The sequence below is a fragment of the Pongo abelii genome, chromosome 12 (assembly GCF_028885655.2).
Source record: "Pongo abelii isolate AG06213 chromosome 12, NHGRI_mPonAbe1-v2.0_pri, whole genome shotgun sequence".
Lineage (NCBI taxonomy): Eukaryota > Metazoa > Chordata > Mammalia > Primates > Hominidae > Pongo > Pongo abelii.
In genome coordinates, this window is record NC_071997.2 from 63856039 (window position 1) to 63878540 (window position 22502).

Consider the following 22502-nt stretch of genomic DNA (forward strand, 5'->3'; position numbering starts at 1 on the left):
TCCTAATGCTATCCCTCCCCCCTCCCCCCACCCCACAACAGGCCCCGGTGTGTGATGTTCCCCTTCCTGTGTCCAAGTGTCCTCATTGTTCAATTCCCACCTACGAGTGAGAACATGCAGTGTTTGGTTTTTTGTCCTTGCGATAGTTTGCTGAGAATGATGGTTTCCAGCTCTATCCATGTCCCTACAAAGGACATGAACTTATCATTTTTTATGGCTGCATAGTATTCTATGGTGTATATGTGCCACATTTTCTTAATCCAGTCTATCATTGGTGGACATTTGGGTTGGTTCCAAGTCTTTGCTATTGTGAATAGTGCTGCAATAAACATACGTGTGCATGTGTGTTTATAGCAGCACGAGTTATATTCCTTTGGGTATATACCTAGTAATGGGATGGCTGGGTCAAATGGTATTTCTAGTTCTAGATCCCTGAGGAATCGCCACACTGTCTTCCACAATGGTTGAACAAGTTTACAGTCCCACCAACAGCATAAAAGTGTTCCTGTTTCTCCACACCCTCTCTAGCACCTGTTGTTTCCTGACTTTTTAATGATCACCATTCTAACTGGTGTGAGATGGTATCTCATTGTGGTTTTGATTTGCATTTCTCTGATGGCCAGTGATGATGAGCATTTTTTCATGCATCTGTTGGCTGCATAAATGTCTTCTTTTGAGAAGTGTCTGTTCATATCTTTCACCCACTTGTTGATGGGGTTGTTTTTTTCTAATAAATTTGATTGAGTTCTTTGTAGATTCTGGATATTAGCCCTTTGTCAGATGAGCAGATTGCAAAAATTTTCTCCCATTCTGTAGGTTGCCTGTTCACTCTGATGGTAGTTTCTTTTGCTGTGCAGAAGCTCTTTAGTTTAATTAGATCCCATTTGTCAATTTTGGCTTTTGTTGCCATTGCTTTTGGTATTTTAGACATGAAGTCCTTGCCTATGCCTATGTCCTGAATGGTGTTGCCTAGGTTTTCTTCTAGGGTTTTTATGGTTTTAGGTCTAACATTTAAGTCTTTAATCCATCTCGAATTAATTTTTGTATAAGGTGTAAGGAAGGGATCCAGTTTCAGCTTTCTACATATGGCTAGCCAGTTTTCCCAGCACCATTTATTAAATAGGGAATCCTTTCCCCATTGCTTGTTTTTCTCACGTTTGTCAAAGATCAGATGGTTGTAGATGTGTGGTGTTATTTCTGAGGGCTCTGTTCTGTTCCATTGGTCTATATGTCTGTTTTGGTACCAGTACCATGCTGTTTTGGTTACCGTAGCCTTGTAGTATAGTTTGAAGTCATGTAGCGTGATGCCTCCAGCTTTGTTCTTTTGGTTTAGTATTGTCTTGACAATATGGGCTCTTTTTTGGTTCCATATGAACTTTAAAATAGTTTTTTCCAATTCTGTGAAGAAAGTCATTGGTAGCTTGATGGGGATGGCACTGAAGTTTTTCACTTTCTTAACTGTGTCCTTAGAAGCACAGAACTTTTAAGTGTAATGAAGTCCAATTTATCTACTTTTTCTTTGTTTGCTTGTGTTTCTGGTGTTATAACCATTGCCTAATGCAAGGTCACAAATATTTATACCTGTTTTTTTCTAAGAGTTTTATAGTTTTAGTGCTTATATTTAGACCTCTGATCCATTTTAAGTTAATTTTTTATGGTGTACAGCAAGAGACTAACTTCATTCTTTTGCATGTGGATATTCAATTTTCCGAGCATCATTTGTTGAAAAGACTATTCTTTCCCCCATTTAATTGTCTTGACACCTTTGTCAAAAACCAACTGACCCTAAATGTAGGGGTTTACTTCTGGACCCTCAATTCTATTTCCTTGATCTATATGTCTTTCTTTACACCAGGACTGTCCTGATTACTGTAGCTTCATAGTAGGTTTTGAAATCAAGAAGTGTGAACCCTTCAACTCTTTTCTTCTTTTCAAAGATTGTTTTGGCAATTAAGTTATTCTTAAGTCTTTCAAATATATTCCAAATTTTGCTTAAATATGTTATGTATTTTCATACCTTTAATATAAAATATGCTACTATTATGAATGAGCTAGATCTAAAAATACATTTTAAATAATTATAAATGAATTTGAAACTTGCATATTATCATACTATCATGACATTTTCATCACCATTTTATTGTTTCTTCAATATTAGTGATTAAAATTAGTAGTTATTTATATGGAATCTACGTACTTAGATTTTCACCAATTTGAAAAAAAAGTAATGCAGTATAACAAAGGATTTACTTTACTTTCCTCATAAGTGTCTTAAAATAAATAATCTCCCTACAGTGAAAATGTCATACTTCCTCATCAGCAATGAAATTCAGCTATGAAAACAAAATGTTATACTTATCACATTATCACTCAATTTAATATCCTCAGATATTTCATTAATGCATTCAAAAAACCAACACTTACTAGGCACCCACTATTGGGGAGAAAGAATTAATATTAGTGCTTCTAAGTGAAATGTGCTATAATTTAATTTACTAAAATATAAAACCAAGTATTCTTTTCTTATTTGGTTTTCTCTTTGACTTCTCAAAAAGGCATGAGTTTTGGTACTCCTGGCAGAATAATTTCATAGATACATATGTAGAGAAAAGTGAAAAATGAACAAACTAGAACTGACATGTATAGACTTAAATGTTCCTTCAAAGTAGGTAATGAGTAGGACTAATTATATAGAATCTAAATACTATATAAAAAACATCTTAATGTGAGTAAAAGGAACCTAAAGAAATGACAAGCTTTTCTATGGCTGGTTTGTGGTTCAGATCCCTTTCTTAAATTCACACTGGTTGGAAGAAAAGAATTATGGCAAAGGAGTCCTAACAACTTCTACAAAGCATATAAGCTTTTTTCTATTCTTTTTTAATGTCTTAAATATTTCAACGTGCAAAAATATACAGAGAATATATGTAGTCTATCTACATATCTATGAATATAAATACTTGTGTATCTACCACCCCGATAGAAACATTTTCTCATATTTGCTCCAGATTAATTACAAATACAATTCAAGCCCTCTCCATGCCCAGCCTCAATCTTGCTCCTTTCCCTCCCATTCCTTCTCCAAAAATAAACATTAGCCTGAATTTGATGTCTATTATTCCCATGCATGTCTTTATACTTTTATTATTTGTATGTATGCATCCATTATTTTATAGAAATTATGTATGTTTTATATGTTTATAACCTTTTTGGGTTTTTTCCCTCAACATTATGGTGGGGAGATTTATCCATGTTTTAACCTGAGCTCTCTCTTAGTTCATTCTCTTTCATATAATTATAGGACTAAACCAAATTTACTTAGCCTTTCTGCAGGTGTTTTCACAATTCAAATGAGTGCTATAGTAAACATTCTTATACAGCAGGGGGTAGTTAGTAAGAGCATCAACTCTGGAAACAGCTGGCTTGAGTTAGGATCCCACCTCTGCCATGTATTAAGCTGTGACCTTGGGCAAGTCTTAAACCTTCTGTGTCCCAATTTCTTCATCTGTCATATAGGGATATGAACAATACCTAGTCCTCATAGAGATTATTATGGAGAATAAAAAGTTCATACATGTAAAGCTTGTACAACAGTAAGCAGTGTTTTTATGTGGTTGACCCTGCACAACAGAGCTAGTTCAAAAACGGGAAAACCCCAACGATATCAAGAAACGTCTAGAAGTGTATTTCAATGCTTCCTATCTAATACATAGTCCACTTCCCCTTGCTAGCAGACAGTGGACTCTCCCTCTCTAGAAATCAGGCAGCTGCCTCCCCTGGGTAGACATCACTCATGATGATACTCGAATTCAAGATCTGCCCCCACCTCCCCTCATGGCTTCTAGTCTAATAACCAGGGTTAACTCATCATTACCTGACTACAGAAGTACTGTCCTTGCTTCAATAGGAAGCTAAATATTCACTAAGAAGCTACAAGACCTAGCTAATGGCAGAAACTACAAGAATGTGCCTGTGATGGTGTGATATAGTAAGAAATACATATTTTGGTCTTCACTTCTTGTTCTTGGCTAGAGCTCCGAAACAGGTGAAAGGAGCATCTTTTGTTATTCACAATACGCCCCTTTCAACCACACCTGAATGTATGTTAATGAGGTGACTTTTGGAAAGCCTCTAAAGATGAAGGGCTGGTTGTTAGGAAAACCAATCATGATTAGAGGGTAGGAACTCCCAGCCTCACCACCAGGGAGGGAAGAGGGGCTGGAGATTGACTTAATCACATTGGCCAATGATTACTCCATCATGCCTTTGTAATGAAGCCTCCATAAAAACCCCAAAAGACAAAGTTCAGAGGACTTCCAGGTTGGTGAACAAGAACGTGTCCATGTGCTGGGAGAGTGGTGTACCCCAACACTCCACTGGAACAGAAGCTCCTGTGCTGGGGACCCTTCCAGACCTCACCCTATGTATCTCCTCATCTGGCTGTTAATTTGTATCCCATAATACAGCACTTGTAATAAATCCGTAATCTAGTAAGTAAACTGTTCCTGAGTTCTGTGAGCCCTTCTAGCAAATGACAGAACCCAAGGTTTAAATAGCCTGAGAAAAGTACAGTGCTGTGAAAGTGGGTTTATTTTCAGTTTCATCAATACGAAAAAATTCAAAATTCACTAATCCCATAACCTGATATATTTAAAGTGTGACACTGGCCTTAAAGACACTGGTCTTTCACACTAAGGGAATAAGCTAATTTGAATCAATATAAATGAAATTTAATTAGACATATACTAGTTTAAATAAGTTATCAGGCAATGACCATATTGTGTTTCATGAGGATGCACATTTTCCTAATTTTTGAAAAAAGTATGTAATTCTATTATGAAAGTTTATTGTAACAAAAAAATCAGTTCTTTACATGTCTCATTTCAACAGCTAGTTTAAAATAGCATGCTTCATATATGTATGATAAGAGAAAAAGACATGTACTTTAAAGTAGTAAGCAATGGTTAATGAATTTCATTTAACTAAAAAGCAACTTCCTGACATTTTTTTCCACTTACGTTTAAGCATTTTTAGATATAATTTATATATGAAATGCACATATCTGAAGTGTGAAATTTGATTAGTTTTGACAAATGCGTATACCCACATAATCTGCACCCTTAACAAGACACAGAATATGTCCATATTTGTTTAAAAGCTGAAACAAAGCCAAACAAAAAGCTCCTTTATAGCTTCTTACTAGTCAATCCCCTTGGAAACAACCATTGATTACATTTCTATTTAACAGATTAGTTTACTTATTACAGAATTTAATATAAATGTAATCATATAATAGACACTGTTTTGTGACTTGCTTTTCTTTTTGGTAGATTCCTCAGGATTTTCTAAATACAAATCATGTCATCTGCAAATAAACACAGTTTTACTTCTTCCTTTCAAATCTGATATATTTTATCTTTGTCGAATTCCCAATCTTAGGGGAAGAACTTTCAACATTTCACTAACAGGTTTTTTGTAGGAAAAAAGTTTCCTTCTTTTCCTTGTTTTCTCAAAAATTTTAAAAATCATGAAGAGGTGTTGAATTTTGTCAAAATTATTTTTGAGCATCTATTAAAATGATAGTTCTTTAGTCTGTTATGGTGAATTGCTTTGATTTTTATACGATAAACTAACCTTGTATCCCTTGGACAAGCCCCACTTGGTAATAGAGTATTATCCTGTTTACATATTGCTGGATTTGATTTGTAAATACTTTATTATGAGGAATATTGGTCTGTAGTTTTGAGGGTTTTTTGTAAAATCTTGTCTGATTTTAGTTTCTAAATTATAGCAGCTTCATAAAATGAGTTGGGAAGTATATCCTCTTCTATTTTTTGAGAAAAAAGAATAATATTGGCATTATTCCTTCCTTGTAAGTTTAATAGAATTCATTAGTGAAGATCCTTATATACTTAAATTATGAATTCAATTTTTAAAATGAATATAGAATTCATCAGATTTCTATTTTTCTTGCATCAGTTTTGTTTTTTAAGAAATGTACCCATTCATTTCAACTGCCAAATTTATTGGCATAAAGTTTTACATAATATTTCCTCATTATTCTTCTAAGGTCTGTAGTATCAGTAATGATATCCCCTCTTCTACTGTTGATATTGATAATTTGTGTTTTCTCACTTTTTTCTCAGTAAGTCTTACTACAGTTTCACCAATTTTATTAATCTTTTCACCAAACCAGCCCATAGCTTTACTGATTTTATTTTGACCATTTTCTATTTCACTGACTTCTAGTTCTTACTTTCTTTTTTTCTATTTTCTTTGGGATTAATTTGCTTTTTGTCTATCCTCCTGAAGTAGAAGCACAGATCACTGGTTTTATAGATTTCTTCTCTTCTAATACAGGCATTCGACTATAAACTTCCCACTAAGGGCTAATTTAGCTGCATCTCACAAATTTTTATGCTGTTTTCAGTATCACTCTGTTCAAAATGTTTTCCAATTTCCCTATAACTTCTCTTTGACCCAAGGGTAATTTAGAAATGTGTTATTTAATTTCAAAATATTTGTATATTTGTGTAGCTATTTTATTGTTAATGATTTCTGACTTAATACCATTGCTATCAGAGAACACACTCCGCATAATTCTGTCCATCTACTTCTATAAGTCTAGTTTATCCATTCTATAATTTAAAAGCTGAAATGAAGCCAAATAATCTTCTGACTAAAAAAACTAGTGTATGAATTTTAACTGTAAGCCAGACATCAGTATATTTATTCTAATACCTCATTTCCTCAGTTTCTCTGTTCTATATTTTCTGCTATTTTTATAAGAAAGAGGAGTTAGACAAGTGTAAGTCAGAAGTTAATACCTTAACAAAATTCAAAAAGCTAAAAAAATGAGGAAAAGGTAGTCAATTTCGAATTAACTATATTGAATACTGTTAGATGGAAAATACATTCTGAATACAATGGTAAAAGACAGCACCTATGGGAGCAACTGCTATCAACACATAGTAAGTTTCCAAAGTCAAATGTTTTCTAGAAACAGATACACATGTGCATGTGCACAAAACACACACACATGCAAAGGCATGCACACACACACGTGTACACACATATTACACACCTACTCTATCTCCAGTTTAATGGTTTCTACTGGTTCCTACCGAAGGATTTGTGACGGCTGAGGAATTAGATTAAAAATAACATTCTTACTCTCATTTCATCAAGCACTTACCTTAAGGTACATTCCATTTCCACTTCAGAGGGTATAGAGAGAACGCGGAAAATGTGTTTGTCAGCTGACAAAGAAAAACTATCTCCAGGATTCAAATAGCACCATAGATTTGTCTTCAGTGGTAAGAGCTGACTCTTCTCTGAAGACTGATAAAAACACGGATTTGTGTGTATCTAACAAATTAAAAAAGAATATAATTTAAAAAAGAATATAATACAATATAATAATGTTGTAACTCAGAATTACAACAAAAATACAATTAAATATGAATTCACAATTTTGGTATCAAAACAATTTAAGCATAAACTTAGACTTAAAAGTTTAGTAAATCTAACTCTTATAAGTACCATAATTATAATTCATATATAAAAGAGGAAAGAAACTATGGTATACCTCCCATTTCTCCAGGACTCAAAGGAAAAAAGCAAAGTTATCAACTAACTGGTTAAAAGAGTCTTCTATTTTGCTTAATAGAGACAACTGGACATCACAAAAAGAAATATGAAAAATAATTCTTAGTATGGAAATAGTGAGTCCCCCAACTTCCATATCCAAAATGCACTAATTTCTTGACAATGGCTAGTTTCTTTACCATTTATTTTCTCCTACTTTCTTATTACAATTAAAAAATAAGAAACTACAATGCTATGGTTTGAATGTGTCCCCCAAAGTCCATGTGTTGGAAACTCCAACCCTAATGCAACAGTGTTGACAAGTAGGACCTTTAACATGTAGGTCATGAGGGAAATGTCCTCATGAATGGATTAATGAGATTATCACAAGAGTGGATTCACTATCTCGGGAGCAACTTTGCTATCTTGAGAGTGGGTCTGTCATAAATGCAAGTTTGGCCCTCTCTTGCTCACTCTCTCATGCATGCTCTCTCTCCATGTAATGCCTTCCACCACGTTATGATGCAGCAAAAAGGCTCTCACCAGATGCGGCTCCGGCATTTTAGACTTCCCAGCTTCCAGAACGGTGAGCCAAATAAATGTCTGTTCATTATAAATTACCCAGCCTCAGGTATTCTGTTATTGCAGCACAAAATGAACCAAGACATATGGGAAGGAAGATTCTAATCAAATCTCTCAAGCAAACAACACAGCTTTCTTTCTACCTCCTGAAAGAGGAACCGTCTTATTTGTTTAAATGAAACTCCCACTATGAAGATCATCCACATTCAAATCAAAGTAGTAAACAGATCTCAAAGTTAGAACTATTACAATATCCACTATTTTATATTACGTTTGCCACTATTTCCATGTTAGCAAAGATAACAAGAGTTGCTTCAAAAAACAAAAAGGACCTATTATGAGGTGCCTTAAAAATTCTAACTAGATTCAAGCTAAAATTGGCCATTTCCGTAAGTCAAATAGGCTTTTTGTCATAATATCACTGGGTTTTTAAAATAAATAAGCTTTAGGATATGACAAAGCAATCGAGATAATGCAGATCTTTGGTTTTTTTTTTTTTTTTTTAAGTACAATCTTATAGAGAGCACCTATCTCTATTACCCTTCCTTCTAACTATTTCATCAGTTTAAATGAGACTTTTTCTGGAGACATCACAGCAAAGTAATTACCACCCTGGGAATGGACATATGCTGAGCAATAACAACAACAACAAAGACAGATCTTTGAAGCTAGAATGAATATAATCCACCTAGTTCTGACCATTCAATTTCAAAAGAATCTGGCCATACATCATATTTCTATCCTTTAAATCTGTGTTACAAGAAAGCAGTAAAATAAAACTTGGCGATAAAGAGCAGAGGTAGAAATTTAAAACAGAGATGACACAAATTTGGTCGGCCATTATTTTATTAGTCAAACTATATACAAGATTGCATAAGAATGGAGATGCAGTGTGATTTATGCAATATTGTATTCCTAAAAAGAGTAGTGAATGTTTGATTTTTAAATTTAAGTTACAATTTAAACATGTTTAGAAATCTTTCACCATGCTAACAGCCACTCCTAATTTCTCTCTCTCAAAGCTGTCCTCTGGCTCTTGGCAGGTTGAGCTTTTGAGTGCAACAAGCACATGACAAATCGACAGGCTCTGAGCTTGTGTCCACTGCTGAACTTGGGAATCGTGCCCTGTATTCCTCATCATTTTGGGCAAAGGCTCCCTTTCCTTGAGTATGTCATGGTCATCAGAGTCAGGAATGTTGAACTAACAGGAGAAGCAAGAGTCAGAACAGGAATCCACATAGCTTTGGTCTGAACTCTGAATATTCTTTAAGTGAGGCTTGCTTCTGATTATAGGCTAAGACTATGTTCTTATTCATGAGCATTTTAAAACTTCAGATGAGTCTCTAAACGTTAAATACTGACATGGTCCCAAACTTACAAAGGCTAGGATGTTAAATACAAAGGCATAACACTGTAAGAGTGGAAAAGGTAAAATACTTAAGGAAACTACATTTCTTTACAAAAGCATCACAAACCCAAAGATAACACAATATTCTGTTTGAGTATGTTTTCCTCAGTGGAAAGCACTTAATATTTAAATTATAGTTGGTTAAATATTGGCAGTCAGCAAATCCAGCCACAAGGAATATGAACCCACGAGTATGGTCCATGATCATCTTTTCCTTTTCCTAAAACTGTTCATACGGGAGATTTCAAAATGAGGAGTAAAAATGACACTAAAGTCTAATGTTTGATCCTCTAACATAAACCTAAATTCATATTACTCACTGAATAAGTTAAAAAATCAATGTCAAATTACATATACTCCAACTAAAATGCTACAAGTACATGAAGTCCAAAAAGTAGCTTTTAAAAAGTTACAAAGTATACAAAAACCTAATAATATTAATAAACAAAAAGGAAGACTACACACCAAAAAATTAGGAATGAAAACAATGGCATAATTACATAAAAAATAAAAGTTTTGAAAAATAACAGAATACTGTAAATACTTTATAGCAATACATTTGTAAATATGGCCAAAAGAGACAATTACCTAATAACACCAAATAGATTTTTTTAAAGTATGTTTACGTGTATGTACGTGCAGCCTGTTTGAAAATATTCAATTTTTTTTTCTTTTTTTGAGACAGAGTCTTGCTCTGTTACCCAGGCTGGAGTGCAGTGGCATGATCTCTACTCACTACAACCTCTGCCTCCATGTTCAAGCAATTCTCGTGCCACAGCCCCCTGAGTAGCTGGGACTACAGGCGCCCGCCATCACAACTGGCTAATTTTTGTATTTTTAGTAGAGATGGGGTTTCACCACATTGGCCAGGCTAGTCTCAAACTCCTGGCCTCAAGTGATCCACCTGCCTTGGCTTCCCAAAGTGCTGGGATTACAAGTGTGAGCCATTGTACTTGGCTTGAGAGTATTTAATTATTAGAGAAAGGAGATTGAATTGGACCTGTAATATTTCAAAAGTACAATCAATAATTAAAAATCTTTTCAATCCCTCCCAAAACCAGACCCCAGTGGATTTAAAGATTTTTCTGAATATTCAAACTTTTCTTGATATCACAAAAGAGTTAAGGATTCCCAACTGCTTCAATGAGACAAGTTTAACTTTGCTTCTAAAAGCAAACAAGGGCAGACAAAATATTGGCAAACCCAACCTCACCGTGATTAAAAGATACAACTACCTACATGAGAGACATTGTTGGTGTGTGCCTTTTAACAAATTCATGACATTATAAATTAAAACTTCAATAGATCATGCTATAACTTTAGAAGTGGTGCAAAGGATGCATTATCCCTGCAAAAAATGGAACTAAAATACAAATCAATTTCCTATAGCTTTCTCTTAGAGTTATCATTAAATATTAAAGAATGGTAGATGTATACCCCCAAAAAGCACCTTATTTTCAGTGTTTTTTTGTTGTTGTTGTTGTTGTTTAATTTGGAAAGCTTTTTTTTTTTTTTAACAAAATAAGTTGAGGAAAGGCTATTATTATAGGATTTTCCAGATATTTCACAAGTACAATTTTAACTTCATGAGAAGAAAAACAATCTCAATTCGGGAACTTTGTGCAATAAAAAAAACACAACCACCCAAAGACGTATATTTTGAGGGTCAATAATAAAAGGCAAAAAAGAAAAACTGCAACTTATAGAGCTACTGCCTCAATCATCCAAGACCCCAAGTGAGTAAGATTTTATTAAAATAAAATAAAAGCACTGACAGCTATGAATTCACCCTGAGGGCATAACCAATCACTGGTGATACAGTCATTTACAAAGAACATCATCATCAGTTTGCCTTTGTAATGTCTTTTCTCCCTGCTGATACTAGGCTGTAGATTAAATTTAAATGAAATATAAAAAAGCTAACATCATCTCCTCATGAGCTAGCATCATCTCCTCATGCACTATTTCCTAGAACTGCTGGAGAGCTACAGCATTTTTTGTAGGAGAAATATTAGAGGGAAAAAAAGGCAGAAAGTCATCCAATTTAAAAGTACAAATTAGTAATTGCCCTAATTGCATTCAACTCTCCTTGTCAAAGCTATTTTTTTATTTGGTGGTAAGTTTGGATTTCCAAGTTAAAGAAAAGCAGAAAAACATTTAATCACTTAAATATAATTTGGGGCATGCAGTATACAGAAGGGATCATCATAACAAAACATTTGCTGTATTCATTTATGTAATTTTACAAAGATTTTTAACTAAAATTTCCCTCTTGACATTTTATTACACTTGTATAGATAACTTGCTTTAGTAGATCAAAGAATTTGTGACTGATTAGGGAACAGAGAATAAGTGATATTTAACAAACATTAAGATAAAATCAATGAACTAGAAGTCACTTGTCCATCTCATTCTGATTTTCAAGATCTTTAAACTTCCATTAACAATTAAAATCAGTGTTAGAAATTCTCTAAATGTCTTTAAATTGCACCTTGTAGACACTGCAGCTACAATAAGCTGCTGAATAAATACATCAATCTATTTCAAGATAATGGGCATTTCATTGAAACTATATTAATATAAACATGGTTATTAGCTAGTCAGGTTTCTAACGTGCAACTGAAGTCTTTGGTCCATTTTTCTACTGGATTTTTCATTTTTTTCTCGTTGATTAAAGGCATCTGTCATATGTTTTAGATAGCACTCCTGATATAGCTAGGATATTTGTCACTGCCCAAATCTCATGGTGAATTGCAATCCACAATGCTGGAACTGGGGCCTGGCAGGAGGTGCTTGGATTATAGGGGCAGATGCCTCATGGCTTGGGGCCATCTTAAAGATAATGAGTTCTCATGAGATCTGGTCATTTAACTAATACAGAGTGGGCACTTCCCACACTGTATTAGTCTGTTTTCACCTAAGACTGGGTAATTTATTAAAAAAAAAAAAAAGGTTTAATTGACCCACAGTTCTGTAGCCTGTACAGACAGCATGGCTGGGGAGGCCTCAGGAAACTTTCAATCATGGTGGAAGGCAAAGGGGAAGCAGGCAAATCCTATATTGCTAGAGCAGGAGAAAGAGAGAGAAGGGGGAGGTGCTACAAACTTTTAAACAACCAGATGTCGTGAGAACTCACTATCATGAGAACAGCAAGGGGGAAATCCAATATCACCATGAGCCAATCACCTCCTACCAGGCCACTCCTCCAACACTTGAGATTACAATTCAACACAAGATTTGGGCAGGGACACAAATCCAAACCATATCACCCTCCCATTCTCTCTCACTTGCTCCTGCTTTCAACATGTGATGTGCTGGTTTCCCTTTTGCCTTTTTCCATGATTGTAAGCTTCCTGAGGCCTCTCCAGAAACCAAGCAGATGCGGGCACCATGCTTCATGTAAAGCCTGCAAAACTGTGAGCCAATTAAACCTCTTTTTATAAATTACCCAGTCTCAGATATTTCTTTATAGCAACACAAGAATGGCCTAATACAGAAAATCGGTACTGGAATTGGGACATTGCTATGAAGATATCTAAAAGTGTGGAAGTGACTTCAGAACTGCCTAACAGGCAACAGTTAGAAAAGTTTGGAAGGCTGAGAAGAAGACAGGAAGATGAGAGAAAGTTTGGAATTTCTTAGAGATTGGTTAAATGACCAAATGATCAGCAAATTTGTGACCAAAATGCTGATAGTGATATGGACAATGATGTCCAGGCTAAGGAGGTCTCAGATGGAGATGAGGAACTTACTGGGAACTAGAGCAAAGGTCAAGTATGTTATGCCTTAGCAGACAGCCTGGCTGCATTTGGTTCACATCCTAGGGATCTATGGAAGTCTGACCTAAAGAATGATGATTTGGGGAATCTGGTAGAGGAAACCTCTAAGCAGCAGTGTTCAAGAAGTGGCCTGGCTGCTTCTAACAACCTGCACTCAAATGCATAAGTGAAGAAATGACTTAAAGTTGCAACACATATTCAAATAGGAAGCAGAGTGCAAAAGCTTGATAAATTTGTAGCTAGCCATGTGGCAGAGAAATAAAAAGCTTTTTCAGGAGAAGGATTCAAGCAGGCTGTGAAGCAACCACTTGCTAGAGAGATATGTGCACAACTAAAAAAAAAGTCAGGCTGGGTACGGTGGCTCACACCTGTAATCCCAGGACTTTGGGAGGCTGAGGCAGGGGGATCACTTGAGGTCAGGAGCTTGAGACCAGGCTGGCTAACATGGCAAAACCCCATCTCCACTAAAAATACAAAAAAAATTAGCTGGGCGTGGTGGCACACGCCTGTAATCCCAGCTACTTGGGAGGCTGACGCAGGAGAACTGCTTGAACCCAGGAGGTGGAGGTTGCAGTGAGTTGAAATCACGCCACTACACTCCAGCTTGGGTGACAGAGCAAGACTCCATCTCAAAAAACAAAAAAAAAAACAAGTTCTAATATCCGAGACAATGGAGAAAAGGCCTCAAATGCATTTCAGAGACCTTCGTGGCAGCCCCTCTTATCACAGGCCCAGAGGCCTAAGAGAGAAGAATGATCTCATGGGATAGTCCCAGAGCCCTGCTGCCCTGCATGGCCTTGGGACAATGCTATCCACATTCCCACTGCTCTGGCTCTGGCCATGGCTCAAAGGACCCCACATACAGCTTGAGCTGCCATTTTGGAGGACGCAAGCCATAAGCCTTGACAGCTCTCACACGGTGTTAAGCCTGTGGGTGTACAGAGTGCAAGAGTGGTGGATTCTTGGCAGCCTCCACCTAGATTTCAGAGGTTGCATGGAAAAGCCTGGGTATCCAGGCAGAAGCCTGCTGCAGCAGCAAATCCCTTACAAGAGAACTTCTACTAGGGCAGTGCAGAGAATAAATGTGGGGTGGGAGGTCCCACACAGAGTCCCCACTTGGGACACTGCCTAGTAGAGCTGTGAGAAGAGGGCCACCAAGATCTACCAACTCCAGCCTGTGAAGGCAGCCTCAGAGGATGTACCCTCCAAAGCCAGAGGGGTGGAGCTGCCAAAGGTCTTGGGAGCCCACCCTTTGCATCAGTCTACCCAGGATATGGACACAGAGTCAAAGATTACTTTGGAGCTTTGAGACTTACTTACTGCCCTGATGGGTTTTGAACTTGTGTTGGGCCTACAGACCCTTTGTTTTGAAACATGGATGTCTACCCAATGCCTATACCCCCATTGTTTCTTAGAAGTAAATAACTTTTGATTTTACAGGCTCATAAATAGAAGAGACTTGTCTTGTCTCAGGTGAGACTTTGGACTTCTCAGGTAATGCTGGAATGAGTTAAGACTTTGGAGAACTATTGGGAAGGCATGATTGTATCTTGCAATGTGAAAAGGACATGAGATTTGGGAGAGGTCAGGGGAAGAATGATATAGTTTGGGTATTTGTCCCCACCTGAAACTCATGTTGAATAGTAATTCACAAATGCTGGAGGTGGGGCCTGGTGGGAAGTATTTTAATCACGGGGGTGGGGATACCTCATGGCTTGGTGCTATTTTCCGAATAGTGCATGAGTTCTCGCGAGACTTAGTAATTTAAAAGTGTGTGGCTTAGCAAAGACATGGAGTCAACCTAAATGCCCATCAATGATAGACTGGAAAAAGAAAATGTGGTATATATATACCATGGAATACTCTGCAGCCATAAAAAGGAACAAGATCATGTCCTTTGAAGGGACATGGATGGAGTTGGAAGCCATTATCCTCAGCAAACTAATGCAGGAACAGAAAACCAAACACTGCATGTTCTCACTTATAAGTGGGAGGTGAATGATGAGAACACATGGATACAGGGTGGGAAATAACACACAATGGGGCCTACTAAAGAGTAGAGGGTGGGAGGACGGAGAACATCAGGAAGAATAGCTAATGGATGCTGGGCTTAATAGCTGAAAAATGGAATGATCTGTGCAATAAACCACCATGGCACACATTTACCTAGGTAATAAACCTGCACACCGTGTACGTGTATCCCTGAACTTAAAAGTTGAAGAAAAAAAAAGTGTGTGGCACCTTCCCCTCACTCCCTCTCCCTTGCTCCTGCTTTCAACATGTGATGTGCCTATTTCCCCTTTGCCTTCTGCCATGATTGAAAGTTCCCTAAGGCTTCATCAAAAACCTAGCAGATGATGGCACCATGCTTCCTGTAAAGCCTGCCCATGAACCAACTAAATCTTTTTTCTTTTCTTTTTTTTTTTTTTTTTTTTGAGACGGGGTCTCACTCTGTCTCCTAGGCTGGAGTACATTGATGCGATCTCAGCTCACTGCTATCTCTGTCCCCCTGGGGTTCAAGCAATTCTCCTGCCTCGGCCTCCCAAGTAACTGAGATTACAGGCACCTACCACCATGCCTGGCTAATTTTTTTTTTTTTTTGGGACGGAGTCTCGCTCTGTCACCCAGGCTAGAGTGCAGTGGCGTGGTCTCAGCTCACTGCAAGCTCCACCTCCCGGGTTCATGCCATTCTCCTGTGTCAGCCTCCTGAGTAGCTGGGACTACAGGCACCCGCCACCACGCCCGGCTAATTTTTTGTATTTTTAGTAGAGACGGGGTTTCACCATGTTAGCCAGGATGGTCTCGATCTCCTGACCTCGTGATCCACCCACCTCAGCCTCCCAAAGTGCTGGGATTACAGGCGTGAGCCACTGTGCCTGGCCACACCTGGCTAATTTTTGTATTTTAAGTAGAGACAGGGTTTCACCATGTTGGCCAGGCTGGTCTTGAACTTCTGACCTTAAGTGATCTGCCCGCCTTCACCTCCCAAATTGTTGGGATTACAGGTGTGAGCCACTGCACACAGCCTAAATCTCTTTTCTTTATAAATTACCCAGTCTCAGGTATTTCTTTATGTCAATGCATGAATGGCCTAATTACATGTGCCAACTACATGTGTTTCAAATATCTTCTCCCTGTTGTAGTTATCATTTTCATTATAGTGTCTTTTGATAAATGAAGTTTCTTATTTTAATTTCACTGGCTTTTACCAACTGTTTTTATGGTTCATGCTTTTTATATCCTGTTTAAAAACCCTTCCCTACTCTAAAGTCATAAGGGTTTTTCCCTATATTATATTCTAAGAGTTTTATAGTTTGACTCTCACATTTAATCTACCTGGAGTAGATTTTTGGGTCTGCAGTAGGGATCTAATTTTTTTTTTCCAAACAGATAACTGTCCCAGTACCATTTACTGATAAAAACTCCTCTTCCCCACTGATACGCAATGCTAGCCCTGACCCAGTCAAATTTCCACATACATAAGTCCAAATCTAAGGTTGCTTTCAGTTCTAAAATATTATTCAACTGAAGGCACTAAAACTTCTTGTTAAGATAGATCATCAATTAGTTGTAACTTGAAGAAATTTTTTTAAAGAAAAGACACCCAATGCCAAGAGAATCCTGACTTCAGAAACATAACAACAACAACAACAAAATACTACAGAGTTCAAAGAACCTGGGCTCTCATTCCCATTCTAGAATTTGCTGAGTATTTAAGATCAGACGTTCTCCAGAAGGCTGTGACATTCTAAGTTGTCAAAAAGGTACGCGAAAAAGGATAAAAAAGATCTACCTTCCTCCCATGTCTAAACATCACATTTATGGGAATGTCTACAAAATTACACTAAATAATATTTAAAAGATCATAAACAGAGATATAACTTAAATAAATCATTCCAAATTTTAGTTTTATATCTAGTGGTCATGAGGAATTTTTGCTCTAGCTTCTAGTATTATTTCTACTATAGTTTTGTGCTCAAAAGACACCTGTTAATGTCATACATAGTGGTTTTATGATCTGCGTACCATCTAATTAAAGACCCAGTAAAAGTGAAGAGTATTTTAAAAAGGAGCCTTTTTATAACTGAACACTGCTAAAATCCCACATAGAAATTTGGCTCACTACATACTGGATAAAATTTAACTCAAGGTAAGATTTTCAACTAATAAAATCACCTTTAATTTGGGCATATTTATTTTACATTATTAGTACTCTTTTGTTTTTCTGTTTTTTGAGGCGGAGTCTCGTTCTGTCGCCCAGGCTGGAGTACAGTGGCGCAATCTTGGCTCACTGCAAGCTCCGCCTCCCGGGTTCACGCCATTCTCCTGCCTCAGCCTCCAGAGTAGCTGGGACTACAGGCGCACGCCACCGTGCCCGGCTAATTTTTTGTATTTTTAGTAGAGACGGGGTTTCACCGTGTTAGCCAGGATGGTCTCGATCTCCTGACCTCGTGATCCACCCATCCCAGCCTCCCACAGTGCTGGGATTACAGGCGTGAGCCACCGTGCCCGACCTTATTAGTACTCTTTTGAATAGCCACAAAAGTACAAAATATATCTGAATAATTTTCAGCCAAGTATAGACACAACTCCAACTAAGCACCTTTATTAAAGCCAATTTATAAAACATTTTAAAATATAAATGTCCTTGATTAACACTGAGAAAAAATGTAAATGTTTAAAATATTCATGCATTAGTAAATATGACGGTTTTCTAATCACCTATTTTTGATATAAAAAAATTTAATACCATGTCAATTTTGTTATAAGAAGGGTTTCTTCTTATCATTGAGTAAATAAAGAGTGTAAAGAGAAAACCTGGTATCTATTGAGTTGTCCACAATTCCACTGGTTAATTTGCTCACAAAATAAATGTGCTGACATGGACACAGTGGCATAGCAGATACTGGAGACTCAGAAGGGTGGTAGTGTGAGAGGTGGGACAGGGTTGAGAAATTACCTAATGGGTACGATGTACACTATTCAGGTGATGGTTACACTAAAAGCCCAGACTTCACCATTTCACAATATAACCATGTAACAAAACTGCACTGTACTCCCTAAATCTATATAAATAAAAAATAATCATTTCTATATTTCAAGATCCCTCTATTCTTTCCTTTAATGTGCTTTAGTAACAACAAAAAAACTTATTTTAGGCCACGGTAGTTCATTGGCAGGGTGTTAGAAATTGGGCACTAGAGAATAACATACTTTTGTAAAAATCTATCATGTTCCCACTCCTAGATATGCCATAGATAGTTCTCACCACAGCATTTACCCATGCATTCAACAAATATTAATTAAATACCTACTATGTCTTAGGCACTATGCTAAACACTACGGATACAAAGATTAGTCAGAGTTCCTATACTCAAGGACCTTATGATCCAGTATGTCATCTCAGAAGAATAAGATAGCTGGAGAAGATACAGAGATGAATACCTAATGGTAAATAAAGTGGCTCCTAAAGGAGTGTTGACTCCAGATATTAACACTTTCTCAAGACACTAAGATAATGCAGAATGAAGATGAGACAAAAACTCTTTTAAAGATTATTTATTCAAGGTTGAGATAAGGTGACTACATTGAACAATTTTTTATTCAAAAAATTTTCAGATACTAAAATTAAAAAGATGCTTTCCAAATTTGGAAACAGTTAAACATAGGATAATAAAAGCAAGTACTATCTGTGTAAAAGAAAGAACTAATGATTTAACAGGCAGTTGTATATAAAATATGAAAATACAAATTGGTTTTAAAAAGTTATAAATTAATGAATTCCATGAAATTTTACCACCATACGATCTAATCTAAAATAAATGGACCCTCATGTACATATTTCATTCTCTTACACAATAGACTCTGCAAATGAAAAGGAATAATCACATTGTATATTCTTAGAAACTGGCTGTCCCTGCATATCATCAGTGATTTCGCAGCAGTAAACTATAAAGCAAGCAATTAAAATTCGAGCCCTCAACAAAAACTTTCAAATTAAAATTATTTTTCAAACCTCGAAGTTGAACAAAGTCTGAGTTTTAGAAATATTCAACTCTACACAGAGTGATACAGAATGTGTTAAAATATAACCCTATAACATTTAAGTTACTTTGGTCACTACCCCAGCTCAAAAAACCAACCATTAATAGTTATGGGCTTTCTTATTAGATATTATTTGGAGTATTCAATTTTAAACCAAATCATAATATATACATGAACTGGCAGTCATCTTTCATTGAAATTCTAATTATGTAAATGTGGCATTGTCCTACGAGAAAATATGTAGTTTTCCTCATAGTTTAGATCTTTATCTCCTAATTATTTTCTGACAATGAGAAGGATATATTCTGACATTAATTCCCTATTCCCATAGCCTTAGAAAATAGGCACCTCTGCTTGGGAACTGAAAGGGTAAGAGATAAAAGTTAAAATGAATCATTAATAACATATTTACCGGTTTGATTCGCAGCTGACCACCTGCCACCTCAAGAACGGCGTGTCTTCTGGATACTCTCTTGTCTGTTATCTATACAGTAAAAAAATTAAAAGATTAAGAATAGCCACCTCCTTAAAAAGCAACAAAACAAAAAGGCAAACGAAACCCTTGGTGATGTTTCTGAAATCAGTAGACTAGATATGAAATATATCATTCATTCGACAACTGTATATTGAAATGATTGTCCTCATTTAACAAATAATGAAACTCAGAGATTAAAAAAACCTGCCCAAAGTCATGGAAGAGTCAACAACAGAGCCTCAAGCCTAGAATCTAACAGATCCTAAAACCTTGCATGATAGTTTCCATTCATGACAGACATCTACTGGGGATTCTTACCAAGAAAATTCATAAAATAGGAAAAGTCTCTATATAAAATGTACTTACCAGAAAACATTTCAAATACAAGAAACATATAGTATGTCATGATGATAAACGCTTTACAAGGAAGAGATCCCATGCTCAAGGATCTGGTAAGTGTAAAAGGGTCTGACTATCGGCTTTGGGGTCAAAGAGACCCAGATCAGGCAGAACTGCACGCAAACTCTGGGGCCATCAGCAGCAGTTAAGAGTTCAGGAAGGCAAGAAGGGGAATAGTGAACACCAAACATTTTCAGTGAGAAAGAAATTAGCATTTTTTAAAAATATCTATTTGCTTCCTGTTTTGAGCCAACAGTGTTCTACTTATGCTCACAATCATTTCCACACACCAAAGTTCAAAAATTGTTTGCATTTTAAACGCTGACAGTGCCAATCAAAGCTTTCTCTTTTCACTGTAAACACAATAGTTAAGATTGCCTTTGTTATTTGTGGTTGATTGATAGATAATGAAAACATGTTAAGCACCAACTTCACTAACACGGTAACTACCTGACCCATCTCTTGGTAACCTGGATATTTAGCACTTGAATGTTGGCATTATCCGCATAAGGACCAAAATTATCAGTAAAAAATAGACCATACCAACACATAAACTCAATTAAACCTATTAGTTCCACAAAAAATGTAAAACTGCCAGGAGTCAGTACTCATTTTTTTAACCAGATAGCTGTTCCACACTTAAGGCTGTGACATATAGACAGTAATATCAAGCATCGGAATGAGTATCACATGAATGAATTTTTCACAATCTATTGTTAGCCACAATGGCTATCCAAGAAGTAAGTACAAACTAATAATCTATTGTTTCAGAAAAAAAGAGGCTAAAAATTTAAAGATTCCTTTCTTTTTCCCAGATTGTACCTTAGTAGGCTAAAAACAACAGCAGTTATCTGATGACTCATTGCATAATTTACACAGAACTTTCGCTTAAATGCTGTGATTCAACATAACATTGCCATAGCTATTATTAACACTTTACATAGAAATTGAAAGTCCAGAGAATTTAGGTAACTTGGGTAGGTCACTCTCCAAGTAGGCAGCACTCCAAATCCACACTCCTTTTAATAAAAATAGGTAATAGGCAGGGTGCGGTGGCTGCAATCCCAGCACTTTGGGAGGCTGAAGTGGGAAGACTGCTTGAGCCCAGGAATTCAAGACTAGCCTGGGTAACACAGTGAGACCCCCATCTCTACATAAAGTAAAAAATTAGCTGGACAGAGTGGCATGTGCCTATAGTCCCAAATATTAATACTTGGGAGGCTGAGGTAGGAAGATTGCTTGAACCCAGGAGGTCAAGGTTGCAGTGAGCCATGATCATGCCACTGCATGCCAGCCTGGGGGACACAGTGAGACCCTGCCTCAAAAAAAAAAAAAAAGACAATAAATGTAGAACACATTTATACATGACTATACCTACATGTAATCATTCAAAAGTAATTTCAAAAAACGCACATTATTCTGTGGCTGAGAGTAAGCAGTTCCTATTTCTGACTTGGGTACCAAAATCTCATTGTTACTTCCATACTACAAACCAATTTTCTAACCAACAGAGTAATAAGCTATTAAATATAAAACTATGGCATATAAAGATGGTTCCTTTAACAGTCCATCTTAAATTTCCTTCTTTCCTTTTTTAAACTGTAGTTTTTCAGGAAGCAATAAATGAACTTTTCCTATCTCTGTCTTTCTTTGAAGTAGGCTTCACTGACACTACGAAGATAAAAGACATTTTAAATAATATAAAAGTATAATGTGACCTCTAGTGGACACACAACTCCACAACAGTGTAATTTCATTACAAGCTATGTGTCTTCATAGAATACAAAAAGAATGCTATAAACAATCTTTGAAATTAACATCACTCAGACATTTATAGTGTTCCTTTTAAAGTAAACCCCTAAATAGTGAATACACGATAAAATAACCATTTGCACTTTCTCAATGGGAAGCGTAAAGGTTTAATAAATTATCATTAAAACATTTTAATTTCAGGATTGATATACGGAGAGGTGTGGGGAGCAAGTGACAAACAGATTATCCTAAAGATCTGATGATCTGCTTTATTTAACAGCCTATCACTGCTCCTTATACAGAGTGAATATCCAACACATTTTTATTATTTATTAATTAATATATCAACTGTAATAACAATCAATTATCAACACCAAAGCACCATTCTAGACTTGTCATGTATCATCTTTTTCAGTCTTCACAAAATCTGTGAAGAAGATACTATTATTATACTTCACTTCATAGATGAGAAAAT

At 36.4% G+C, this 22502-nt stretch overlaps 1 protein-coding gene across 12 annotated transcripts in view; it reads right to left on the reverse strand.

The window, feature by feature from the left end:
• The window catches only part of APLF (aprataxin and PNKP like factor), a 110374-nt gene that overhangs the window by 68004 nt on the left and 19868 nt on the right, over positions 1-22502 (reverse strand). For all 12 annotated transcript variants that reach the window (XM_009237226.3, XM_054546059.2, XM_009237225.4 and 9 more), the window contains 2 exon segments: positions 19814-19885; positions 7196-7368 (listed from right to left, as the gene is read on the reverse strand). In XM_009237226.3, the coding sequence (XP_009235501.2) occupies positions 7196-7368; positions 19814-19885 (245 nt within the window).